At 35.4% G+C, this 13030-nt stretch overlaps 3 protein-coding genes across 13 annotated transcripts in view; 1 reads left to right on the plus strand and 2 right to left on the minus strand.

Moving 5' to 3' along the window:
- The window catches only part of POGLUT3 (protein O-glucosyltransferase 3), a 603612-nt gene that overhangs the window by 440046 nt on the left and 150536 nt on the right, over positions 1-13030 (minus strand). The window lies entirely within an intron of this gene.
- The window catches only part of ATM (ATM serine/threonine kinase), a 134418-nt gene that overhangs the window by 93163 nt on the left and 28225 nt on the right, over positions 1-13030 (plus strand). For all 8 annotated transcript variants that reach the window (XM_050758671.1, XM_050758672.1, XM_050758670.1 and 5 more), the window contains 10 exons: positions 560-679; positions 3728-3962; positions 4469-4636; positions 6040-6153; positions 7397-7614; positions 8585-8796; positions 9842-9951; positions 10270-10428; positions 11129-11267; positions 12248-12330. In XM_050758671.1, the coding sequence (XP_050614628.1) occupies positions 560-679; positions 3728-3962; positions 4469-4636; positions 6040-6153; positions 7397-7614; positions 8585-8796; positions 9842-9951; positions 10270-10428; positions 11129-11267; positions 12248-12330 (1558 nt within the window). The remainder of the gene's footprint in view (positions 1-559; positions 680-3727; positions 3963-4468; positions 4637-6039; positions 6154-7396; positions 7615-8584; positions 8797-9841; positions 9952-10269; positions 10429-11128; positions 11268-12247; positions 12331-13030) is intronic.
- C14H11orf65 (chromosome 14 C11orf65 homolog) overlaps positions 1-13030 on the minus strand; it is a 142298-nt gene that overhangs the window by 11431 nt on the left and 117837 nt on the right. Inside the window, exon 9 of one of the 4 annotated variants that reach the window (XM_050758723.1) lies at positions 9876-9961. The exons of 2 other annotated variants lie outside the window; for them this stretch is intronic. In XM_050758723.1, the coding sequence (XP_050614680.1) occupies positions 9925-9961 (37 nt within the window). In that variant the 3' untranslated portion in view covers positions 9876-9924. Of the gene's footprint in view, positions 1-9875; positions 9962-13030 lie in introns of those variants that run through there. One more of the 4 variants, XM_050758719.1, reaches the window with a different exon arrangement.

Consider the following 13030-nt stretch of genomic DNA (forward strand, 5'->3'; position numbering starts at 1 on the left):
AGTGCTGAGCCCCTCCTCCTCACACATTTGAAAATGTGAGTATTACTTTGACTCCTCAAAAGCTTAACTACTAATAGCTTACTGTTAACCAGAAGCCTTACCAATAACTTAAACAAAAGATTAACACATAGTTTGTATAAAGGATTATAATACCATATTCTTACAATAAAGTAAGCTAGAGAAAAGAAAATGTTATTGAAAATTATAAGGAAGAGAACATATATTTACTATTAATTAAGTGGAAGTGGGTTATCATAAAGGTCTTCATCCTTGCCACCTTCATGTTAAGTAGGATAAGGAGGAAGGGTTGGTCTTGCTATCTCAGGGGTGGCAAAGATGGAAGAAACTGAGTATAAGTGGACCACGCATTTAAATTTGTGTTGTTCAAGGATCAGTTGTATTTTGTTTCCGCTGCTATTTCGTATTCACTGTTGCTTGTTAGTATTGCTAGATCAGTAGCAAAGCCTATGATGAGAACTTTTTAACAACAAATTTGAACTTTTATTTCCCTGAAAACCTTTTCTTTGTTTTCAGAGTGTCTTTTCTTTTTTGCAACTAGAGTAAAAGAAGTGGAAGAGTTGTGTAAGCGCAGCCTTGAGTCTGTGTATTCGCTCTACCCCACACTCAGCAGGTTGCAGGCCATTGGAGAGCTGGAAAGCATTGGGGAGCTTTTCTCAAAGTATGTAATTCATATGACTTTGTTATCCTAAAGTGCAGCTTTTCTGTTACCAGTAGTGACTTTAAAAAAAACTATAGGCCGGGTGCAGTAGCTCATGCCTGTAATCCTAGCACTTTATAGGAGGCTGAGGTGGGTGGATCACTTGAGGTCAGAAGTTCAAGACCAGCCTGGTCAACATGGTGAAACCCTATCTCTACTAAAAATACAAAAATTAGCCGGGTATGGTGGTAGGCGCCTGTAATCTCAGCTGTTCAGGAGACTGAAGCAGGAGAATTGCTTGAACCCAGCACAGCAGGCAGAGGTTGTGGTGAGCCGAGATTGTGCTATGGATTCCAGCCTGGGCAACAGAGCGAGACTCTGTCTCAAAAAACAAACAAACAAACAAAAAACTATGTAGAGACCAGATGTGTGTGTTTCTTTCCTTTTATCAAGATGTAAGTTGATTAGCCCTAGTGAATTGTGCTATTATTAAACATTTTCCAAAATAGTCATTGTAAAAATTAACTTTTAAAAATTCAGCTTGAATGTGCTTTTCTTTTATAACTTTTTCCCTGGCCTACCCAGATAAAATTGTTTCCTCATGTTTTTGCGCAGCATGTTACACTCCATTCAGTTTTAGCACTACATTGCATTACTGTCATTTTATCTCTGCCTTGCTGCTAGAGTAAAAGAAGTGGAAGAGTTATGTAAGGGCAGCCTTGAGTCTGTCAGGATGACAAAGTAAAGTGTTTTGTGTCCTCAGTTTCCTCATTTCTAAAGTCAGGGATTTATATTTGATGGTCTCTAAAGCCCCTTTTAGCCGTGCTATTTTGAGTCACTATTATTATTATAAGAGGAAAGAAAGAGGATATAAATGACTAAGGTCACCCTACCTTTATGCAAAAATAAAATTTGGAATATGTTTTGGAAGTAGAAAAGAGAAGGAAATTTTAGAGTCAGAAGAAAAGAATAATAGCTTTTTCAAAATGACATAGCAGAAGACATACATATTAATGTGGCTTTTCTTAGGGAGAAAATAAAGGAACAACTCTTTTCTGCTTTCATTAGTAAGTACCTTGGCAGTTCTTACTGCCAGAAATGAGAGATTTTTCCTCTGAATGAAAGATTTCTCCTGCTAAAAAGAGTATAGAATTCTTTAAGAAACAGTGAATAGAATGATAGTAACCAGAGGCAGGGAAGGGTGTTGTGGAGGGAGAGGATGAAGAGTGGCTGGTTAATGGGTAAAAAAATACAGGTAAATAGAAGGAATAAGATGTAGTGTTTGATAGCACAATAGGGCAACTGTAGTTAACAGTAATTTACTGTATATTTTAAAATAGCTACAAAAGAAGGTTTGGAATGTTTCCAACATAAAGAAATGATAAATGTTTGAGATCATGGACATCCCAATTACCCAAATTTGATCTTTACACATTTTATGCTTGTATCAAAGTATCACGCGTACCTAATAAATATGTATAACTATTATATATCCATAAAAATTAAAAATAAATTTTAAAAAGAAGAAACGCCTAAAGAATAATCTGGCTCTTTCTTTGGTAGAGAAATAGGAAGAAGAGAAGCAGAGGGAAAGTTGGATGAACTGGTGAACAAATGCTTATGCTCTCAGATTAGATTTCATTCGTGTACTTCAACCAAAACATCAAATCATAACAAACTAAATGCAGAAGCAGAGATGAGAATTCATCTAGTTCTGTTAATCCGGACATTAAAGAGATTTGCAAAAATGCAAAGCAGTGCCATTCTCACTAAGTTTTGTTTTGTTTTGGGAAGTATACAGTTGAAATTCTTTATCTACAGGTTTCGATGTATAGATTAAACCAAATGTGATAAAAAATATTTGAAAAAAATGTTAAAGAATAGGATATAACACTTATTTACATAGTATTTACATTATAGTAGGTATTATATGTAATTAGAGATTTGTGTATAACCTATGCACATTCTCCTATTACACGTAATCTAGAGGTTACGTGTAATAGGAAAATACCCTGCCGTTTTAAGTAAGGGACTTTGAACATCAGCATTATCAAGGTGTCTTGGAGCCAATTTTCTGTAGATACAGAGAAAATACTGCAGTTATTTTTCCTAAAAAATGTTATTTATGATATATAGTAGATTTATTATTTTTGAATAAATTAATACATTTTAGATTTTTCTCAGTCTTTCTAATGTGATATCATATCTAATATCAGTAGATATGGTCCAACAATTGAAAGTTCTTTGGGGTCTTCAATAATCTGTTTGATTGTAAAGGAGTTCCTCAAAAAGTTTGAGACCTGCTGTGGTAGGGTCATTTAGAGAGGAATTGAAGTTTTGGTTCCTAGCATTTTTCTTACTATTCCTTCCCTATCAACCAACTTAAAAGAGCTTTCATTTCTAAGTCATCACTTTGTCATCTTACTCTCCCTGCTTCTTCTTTCTTATTTCTATCAGTAAATGTCCCTGAAGGATTGGGTAGTATTTCATAGTTCAGTTATTTGGGAAGCATACTATTCATATAAACTAATTGTACAATATGCCTTTTCTGTTCCTTTAATAATGTTGGTAAATGAAACCTTTGCCAGATGCCAGCTTTTCCTTCACTGGATTGTGATTTTTTTTTGACATCTATAATTATGTTTCAAGTCGCCCCCAGTAGGGGATCCCTCATTTCCTTGCTGACATGTCCTCATTACTACAAGCAGTATTGAAGCAGGACTAAAGATGTAGGCATTCTTTATGATAGGTCTGATGAATATGTTCTTGTTTCAGAAGAGTATTTAGAAGGGCTGCTTTTTGTAATGTCAGAGTATTAAAAAAATTTTTTTTAATGTTTCTCATCTGTGGCCTCTCTGCTAATAACCTCTTATGAGCTCTGACCACATAGCATTTTGTAGTTTTCTAAATTTTGATCCATATTTAGGATTATTTATAAGTTCTAGTGTTGTCACTACAAAAGTTTATTTGTATTATTTGTATTATGTCTTAAGTTTCAGAACTTACATAGTTTTTTTTTTTTTTTTTTCATTTATCTTGCTTACATGAACTCTATGATGTGGCATTCAGATCAGTCACACATAGACAACTCTCTGAAGTATATATTAAGTGGCAGAAACACTCCCAGCTTGTCAAGGACAGTGATTTTAGTTTTCAGGAGCCTATCATGGCTCTACGCACAGTCATTTTGGAGATCCTGATGGAAAAGGAAATAGACAACTCACAAAGAGAATGTATTAAGGAGATTCTCACCAAACACCTTGTAGAACTCTCTATACTGGCCAGAACTTTCAAGAACACTCAGGTAAATATAATTTAAAACTGTGTCATCTTACCTCTTGACCTTCCTTTTATTACTTAAAAAACAGAAAGCCTGAATGAAAAAGAAATGTCATTAAGAGATAGTGATCTCTATTAATATATAGTAAAGATAGTTGTTTAAGAGTTCCCATTTTGGAATTAGATCTGACTTTAAGCCTTGGGCAAGGTACTTAATCTTTTCTCAGCATCAATTTCCTGGTTATAAAATGAGAAGATACCTAACATACTATATTGATAACAATTCGGTGATTTTATATACTGTGTGTATAGACACACAGATACACATACATATATATAGAGAGAGAGAGACGGACAGATAGGCATACGTGGGGTTGGGGAAATGTCATGCAGACAGAGAGGTACTTAAGATAACCCCTGACAAGTAGTTTAAGTCCTCAATGAATGGTAGTTACTGCTTTCATTATTATTATTGATGGTGGTAGTAGTAATAGTAGAAGTATTTATTCCCATATGTCATTTTCATTTCAGCTCCCTGAAAGGGCAATATTTCAAATTAAACAGTATAATTCAGTTAGCTGTGGAGTCTCTGAGTGGCAGCTGGAAGAAGCACAAGTATTCTGGGCAAAAAAGGAGCAGAGTCTTGCCCTGAGTATTCTCAAGCAAATGATCAAGAAGTTGGATGCCAGCTGTGCAGCGGTTTGTTTTTTTATTGGCTGGATTAGTGTTTTACTGTTATTTAAAAAACACAAATGTGCTTTATTTAAAATAGTTTTAATAACAATTTTATTAGAGCCTTGAAATTACTAATTTATGAACAAGATATTGTAAAACTAGTCTTGAAAATTAATTTGTAAAAGAAGTTTAGAAACTTTTTCCTATATATAACAATTCTATCAGTCTGTCATGTGGTAGATTCATTTAATGCATCCCAGTATTAAGCCTTTAACTTCCTACAGAATTCAAGAAAGGTATGTGGGAAATGAATGAAATAGCTACCTGAATTCGAAATGGCAAATGAAAAAAGGGAAGAGGAAATGAATGAGAGAACTAAATTAGAAAATAAAAGCAAGTTGGGACAGTTAGGTTGTCAATCCAAATGCTTTGAAAATATCACATGTAATATTTTATCTAACATTACCTGTTAGTTTTTGCAAACTTACGTTGCTACTTCAGCTATAAACCCAGCATACACACGGATAGAGACATTGGTGTCCCCAACGTTTGTCTACAGTGGTGTCCCACAGACATGTTCCTGCTTAGTGAATATCAGCTTACTGTGCTTTATTATTTATTTATTTATTTATATTTGAGACGGAGTCTTGCTCTGTCACCCAGGCTGGAATGCAGTGGCATGACCTCGGCTCACTGCAATTTCTACCTCCCTGGTTCAAGCAATTCCCCTGCCTCAGCCTCCCGAGTAACTGGGATTACAGGTACACGCCACCACGCCCAGCTAATTTTTTCATATTTTTAGTAGAGATGGGGTTTCACCACATTGGCCAGACTGGTCTGAACTCCTGAGCTCAGGCAGTCTACCTGCCTTGGCTTCCCAAAGTGCTGGGATTACAGACGTGAGCCACCACACCTGGCCTTTACTGTACTTTTTGATGTTGGGCACTCATTGTATTGCATCTTCTGTTATTAGAGAAATCATTATACCAAAGCACTGAATGCCAATATGATATGTGTAAATATTGCTTAATAGTATTTGCCCTGAAGTATGTGCTGTCTGGAGTTACCCAACTTCCTCGTACCTCAGTTTTCTAATCCGCAAATTGGGGGTAATAGTAGTACTTATTTAATAGGATTCTTGTGAGAATTAAATGAGTTAATATATATAAAGCCTTTACAAAGTGTTGGGCATATGTAAGTACTCAGTAAATGTGACTTGCTCCAATAATGGCAATAATAAAGAGAGGATGATCGTTTCCTACATGGGATTATGAAAATAGTTGTATGGCAAAAGCAGATGAGGAAAAACTTTTTCTTCCCCCACCCACTGAGGAAAAACATTTTTAACCTGCTTTTTTCCCCTTACATGAAGGACAGTTGGGTACAGTCATGGTAATGCATTTTAAGATTTTGCCTTTCTTGTACAGAACAATCCCAGCCTAAAACTTATATACACAGAATGTCTAAGGGTTTGTGGCAACTGGTTAGCAGAAACTTGCTTAGAAAATCCTGCGGTCATCATGCAGACCTATCTAGAAAAGGTAAGATTTTTGGAGCAACCCTTAAGATAGTTACTTAGCATGAATATGCTTCATCTTTTCATCAAGATCAATATATTTCAAAAGCAAATAAAAGTATGGTTTTATTTTTCTATATATTATTACTGTTGTAGCTCTGTATAGTCTCTAGAGTGGAGTGAAACAAAATGAAGCAGCCGATTTTGAAAGTAGGCCCAAGTATAGTATCTCTTCTTCCTCCTTCCTGCCTCCACTACCACCTACCCTTTCAGCAGGTTGTTTCTGATAATTTCTTCATTTATTCATCTACAAAAATAACTGATTAAGGAATAGGCAAGTCAGCCTTTGCTCTTCATTAGTCCAGCCACCCACAAGTAAAGGCTTTAGTACACTAGCCTCCTTTGACTTTCCTGTTTCTCCCTCATTCCTTTAGATTCACTAATTTTGGAAATAGTTACCTCACTAAATAAGTGTAACATGAAACACATGATGTGATTGTCTTTATTTTTATTTTTTTATTTTTTTTGAGATGAAGTCTTGCTCTGTCGCCCAGGCTGGAGTACAGTGGCACAATCTTGGCTCACTGCAACCTCCACCTCCCAGGTTCAAGCGATTCTCCTGCCTCAGCTTCCCAAGTAGCTGGGACTGTAGGAGTGTGCCACCACACCCGGCTGATTTTTTGTATTTTTAGTAGAGACAGTGTTTCTCCATGTTGGCCAGGCTGGTCTCGAACTCCTGACCTCAAGTGATCCACCCTCCTCGGCCTCCCAAACTGCTGGCATTACAGGTGTGAGCCACCACCACACCCAGCCTGATTGTCTTTAAGTTTTATAAAGTTATTTGTTTTTGCAGAGTTCTTTATGAGTATTAGCTGTTTGGGTTATTTCTACACTGTCACAGTTGTTTTGAAAAGTCAAGAAAATACTATAGTTCAGGGCTGTCCAATCTTTTGGCTTCCCTGGGCCACATTGCAAAAAGAATTGCCTTGGGCTACACATAAAATACGCTAACATTAATGATAGCTAATGAGCTTTAAAAAAAAATCACAAAAGAAATCTCATAATGTTTTAAGAAAATGTACGAATTTGTGTTAGGCCACATGTGGCCCATGGGCCATGGCTTGGACAAGCTTGCAATTGTTCATATAATTTAGCTAGCTTTTACATGTATATAAGTTAAACTTTAGTGTATTACCTTAATTCGAGTGATTCTTTAGATGTATTTAGTATTTGTAAATATAGTTGAAATTGGTTGTGTTTTCTTGAAGGCAGTAGAAGTTGCTGGAAATTATGATGGAGAAAGTAATGATGAGCTAAGAAATGGAAAAATGAAGGCATTTCTGTCATTAGCCCGGTTTTCAGATACTCAGTACCAAAGAATTGAAAACTACATGAAATCGTCAGAATTTGAAAACAAGCAAGCTCTCCTGAAAAGAGCCAAAGAGGAAGTAGGTCTCCTTAGGGAACATAAAATTCAGACAAACAGGTAACTAGGTTTCTACAAGTGACAATTTTATGTTCACCAGTTAACTGAGTGAATGTTTTTGCATAGAAAGAGTGACTTGGTCTTTTTATGTGATATAGTTGTTAGCACTAAAGGTTGGCTTAACTATATACAGATTATCTTGGTCTTCTGGGTTCTTTTCATTTTTTGTTTTTTGGGTTTTTTTTGAGACAAGGTCTCACTCTGTCACCCAGGCTGGAGTACAGTGGTGTGATCACTGTCCTCCAGCTCACTGCAGCCTCGACCTCCTGGGCTCAAATGATTCTCCCCATCAGCCCGGCAAGTAGCTGGAGCTACAGGTGCACGCCATACCTGGCTAATTTTTGTATTTTTTGCAGAGATGGGGTTTTGCCATGTTGCCCCGGCTGGTCTCAAACTCCTGGGCTCAAACGATCTGCCCACCTTGGCCTCCCAAAGTTCTGGGATTACAGGTGTGAGGCATGGTGCCCTGTCTGCCTTGGTCCTACTGTAGTTAATCACAAATTAGTATGTAAGACATTGACATGTGTTCTTTCGTAAATAATTCATGCTCTGCTTCTAAGTTCATTGTGGAGAATATAGATATTAGCTTTCTGTTTTGCTTTTTTGGTTTGTTGGTATTGTAGTGGAAAATGAGATAGATATTGAAATTAATTACAAAAGTTACCTATTTTGATGTAATTAAATCCCTTTATTTAAGCCTGTCTTGAATCTGTATATTTTAGTGTAAGTAGATGTTTAAGTTAGCTAAATAGCTTGGGGAGAGTCCCCATTGTCCTTCGATGCCTAGGTGTGTGAATTGCACAGTTAAGACAAAAGTAAGTTTATTACCTTTATAATTCTTAGAAGTTTGCTTTTTTCCCTGGGATAAAAACCCATTTTTTTTTCATTTATGTTGTATATCATGTGTGTGATTTTGTAGTTCTGTTAAAGTTTATGGCCTTTGTGTTTTACCTTAATTATTCTATGCAAGATACACAGTAAAGGTTCAGCGAGAGCTGGAGTTGGATGAACTTGCCCTGCATGCACTGAAAGAGGATCGTAAACGCTTCTTATGTAAAGCAGTTGAAAATTACATCAACTGCTTATTAAGTGGAGAAGAACATGATATGTGGGTATTCCGACTTTGTTCCCTCTGGCTTGAAAATTCTGGAGTTTCTGAAGTCAATGGCATGATGAAGGCAAGTGTTATTCAGCCCAATATTCTACCCTGTGCTTGAAAAACTTAGACGTTAGCCCCTTGATGTCAGGGATTTTGTATACCTCTTTGTATTCCTACCACTTCATCCAGTGCTCTTCACATGAGTAGCATTTTGTAGTTTTCTAAACTTTGATCCGTATTTATAATTATTTACAAGTTCTAGCCTTGTTTCTGCAAAAGTTCCTTTGTATTATTATAATATTATATAAGCTGACAAGCTCTAAATGATGCAAGTTTGTGTGGAGGTGAGAGAATTTAGCTTGGTCCTATGTCTTTGCAGTTACCATAGGAGAGTGTCTAGAATGGGGCATTAGATTGGAGGATTTAGAAAGCAATTAAAGATGATGTGATCACAGGCGGGTTTTCCCCCTGCTGCAAAAATCTGGGATTTTTACAATAAATTACTTTTGTAAGTAGAGAAAATACATTTTTAAGAAAATGTCAAGACAGCAGTATTGTATAAGTTTGTCTTTGAAAACCTTAGATTATAGTGATGACACCTAATATTAAATTTATGTTGACAAGATATATATTGTTAGTCAATTTGAAGGTTAGAGATCAAATGTTTCTCCTGCAGTAAAAGAATAAGACTCATAATAGATACAATCAATCTCTGCTGTAGTATACACTAAATATTACTTTTGGCCTATGGGGAAAAGCAATTACTTCATTTTATTGTACACTGACTTCTCAGGAATCAAGATCATAGTCACACTCAGATCACATTTGTCTTCCTTAGATTTTTTGGAATATAAGCAGTACCAAGTATTCCAGTTCCGAATGCAGTTTAATTTAGGACTAAATATTTTGATTTACCAGTGCATTGTACCCATTATCTAGAGTACCCATTAGAAAGACCTTCAGATAAGATAAGAAATAAAGGAAAAAAATATAGTTAATGAAGTTTTGTTAACCACTTGCTTGTCCTAATAGAGGAGCACTGTCTTAAAATAATTTATTTGCTTAGATGTGAGAATATTTGAAATACCTTGTTTATTAATTTTGTGTCTTTTTTTTAATGGTAGAGAGATGGAATGAAGATTCCATCATATAAATTTTTGCCTCTTATGTACCAACTGGCTGCTAGAATGGGGACCAAGATGATGGGAGGCCTAGGATTTCATGAAGTCCTCAATAATGTAAGTAAACCTGAAAATCAAACCACAATAATTATTTTCTATTATTAGTATATATTATATAAAGTATGTATACCATTCCCTCTAAGAAATGGAAATACAAAATGTTATATTTTGTCTCTTCTCACATCACATAAGTTACTCATTTTCTCTAATTCCTCATAGGCCTCTGCCTCTTTCTCACACATGCAGACATACATGCTTTACCCACTGCAGTATCTAGACAGTAATACACATTTTAATGTTAACCAAAATGAAAAATATGGATTATAATTTTTTTGTCTATTTGCATAAATCTAATAGTTCTTAATTTTCTTACAGCTAATCTCTAGAATTTCAATGGATCACCCCCATCATACTTTATTTATTATACTGGCCTTAGCAAATGCAAACAGAGATGAATTTCTGACTAAACCAGAGGTAGCAAGAAGAAGTAGAATAACTAAAAATGCGCCTAAACAAAGCTCTCAGCTTGATGAGGTATTTGGATTAAACATACATACCTTTTAGAAGTGTGATATTCAGTCTTTCCTAGAATATTTATTTTTAAAGTCTTGTGTTATTATGATGCCATCTAAAATTGGTTCAAGGCTGGCACGGTGGCTCACACCTGTAATCCCAGCACTTTGGGAGGCTGAGGCGGGTCGATCACTTGAGGTCAGGAGTTCGAGACCATCCTGGCTGACGGACATGGCGAAACCCTGTCTCTACTAAAAATACAAAAATTAGCTGGGCATGATGGTGGGCACCTGTAATCCCAGCTACTCGGGAGGCTGAGACAGGAGAATAGCTTGAACTCGGGAGGCAGAGGTTGCAGTGAGCCAAGATTGCGCCATTGCACTCCAGCCTGGGCAACAAGCATGAATTAATTAAAATTGGTTCAAAATTCCTTAATGTTTGTCAAAGCATAGGAGATACCAGTAGTACTTTACTTTTTTCCTCACAGCAGCTGGCAAAGGGAAACAATAGATTTTTGAAAGGCACCTAAGTCATTGATGGGAGTATGTATTTTTGATGTATTTCATTTATGACTGTTTTGTTTGTATCTGAGGAATTATAATCATTCCATTGTCTAGATTTGTGCATAAATTCTGTTTTTCTCTTTGTTTTTCTAACTCTGAGAAGTTTAAATGTTGGGTAGTTCCTTATGTAATGTTTTTTGTTTGTTTTTTATTAATAGGATCGAACAGAGGCTGCAAACAGAATAATATGTACTATCAGAAGTAGGAGACCTCAGATGGTCAGAAGTGTTGAGGCACTTTGTGATGCTTATATTATATTAGCAAACTTAGATGCCACTCAGTGGAAGACTCAGAGAAGTATGTGTTTCAAAGAAGGAACATTACTTTCTTGCTATGTTACTCTCTGTAGACATATATTAATTATAGAGCCTAATAAGTAAATCTGCTTAAAATCACAAACACGTAATCCAAAAGCTTAATTTATATCTGATAGCTTCAACATTCCCTGGTTGCTTTTTCACTTAATATCTCTTGGTAGAACTGATAATAGGTGAGTACACTAAATTAATTATTTGATTTCTTCTGATAATCTTCTGGCATACTTATTACGGAGAATTGCATAGAGGCAAGTCTATTCAAATAATTGAATAACTGAACATTTCTAGAGTCAAAAGTTTTTTTAAATGATGTGGTTACTAAAACTGTGCCCTAGGACTTAAAAACAAAAAGCCTTTACCATTTCTACCATAGGTGCTAAAATGCTATTATTTAATTATTCTTCTTACTGTGTCAGTTCAGATAATTATAAGCTGCTATAATCTTTGGTTTTGTGACTAGTCTGTAAGTATGCTTCTAAGTATCTCCCCATACTTTAATAATTGCATTTTTTTTTCTATTCAGAATCATATCTTCAAGTTTAAATTCTTATTACTTTAAAACACGAATGGGGCTTCACATACTGTTTCTCTAAGCAAACAAAAAGTATTGACATGTCTTTTAGTTGCATTTAATAGTGATGTGACAGGAGTATGTTATCTATGTACTATGCAAACTATTACGTAAGTATTTTAAGATGCTTAGTCTGGTTCCTCAGGTGGAATCTGGTCTAGTTACTTCTGTCAGGTAACCTGCAAATTTACTTAAAGCTACATTAGCCACTGTTGAGCTTTGACCCTGAGCCGCACAGTGGCCAAAGCCTAGAGTCTTCATTTCTCAATCACAGCCTGAACCACAGATTAGCAACAAGTTGGGGCCAGTGGTATCTGCTGACTATTCCTGCTTGACCTTCAGTGCTGTTCCTCAGTTTGTTACTAAAATCTCTCCATTTTTCAATACAGAAGGCATAAATATTCCAGCAGACCAGCCAATTACTAAACTTAAGAATTTAGAAGATGTTGTTGTCCCTACTATGGAAATTAAGGTAATTTATAATTAACTCTTGATTTTTTTTTAAACTAAATTTTTTTTTATTAGATTGAACCATTTGAAATAGTATTTTTATGTAAGTCAGAATTGGTTAAATATTGGCAAATTTCATGTGTTTCAACCTATAATTTCTCAGTATTATAATTTCCTTTGCCCAAGCCCTAAAATACTCAAAAGCTTCTCTTGCTTTCTTTTCCGTTGCCTTCAGTTCTGCACCTCCCATCTTTCTTATGAAGGTCTATAGACTGTTACTTTCATTGGCCAGAAGGAGAGTTTCTGTGTGCTTATGCCAAGATTAATTTTTGACTTGGCAAGGAAGGTTCCAATTGTCATATATTGTTCTTAAAAATTCTATGTGCAATAAAATGTATTGGCTGTGATATATCACAGTATTAAGTAATATAGTACCCATTATTATAATATTAAGTTGACTTCATATGCATAATACACTTAGCTGTGTTCTGATGTTCTTTCATTGCAAGAAATAATGGAAGTAATTTCATGTGGGCAGGGATATATGTAATAATAAGTGTTATAAGTTTAGAAAATGATCATCTTAAATACATTGTCTTTTCATTTTGCAGTTTAGTGCTTAGTATCTAGTTACTTGATTTGAAATGTAGCTGTATCATGTGGATTGACTGCTATTTTTCTAGCTATATCAGCTAAGTGATTTAGCTGAATATTTCCTTAAA

The sequence above is a fragment of the Macaca thibetana genome, chromosome 14 (assembly GCF_024542745.1).
Source record: "Macaca thibetana thibetana isolate TM-01 chromosome 14, ASM2454274v1, whole genome shotgun sequence".
NCBI classification, from domain to species: Eukaryota; Metazoa; Chordata; class Mammalia; order Primates; family Cercopithecidae; genus Macaca; species Macaca thibetana.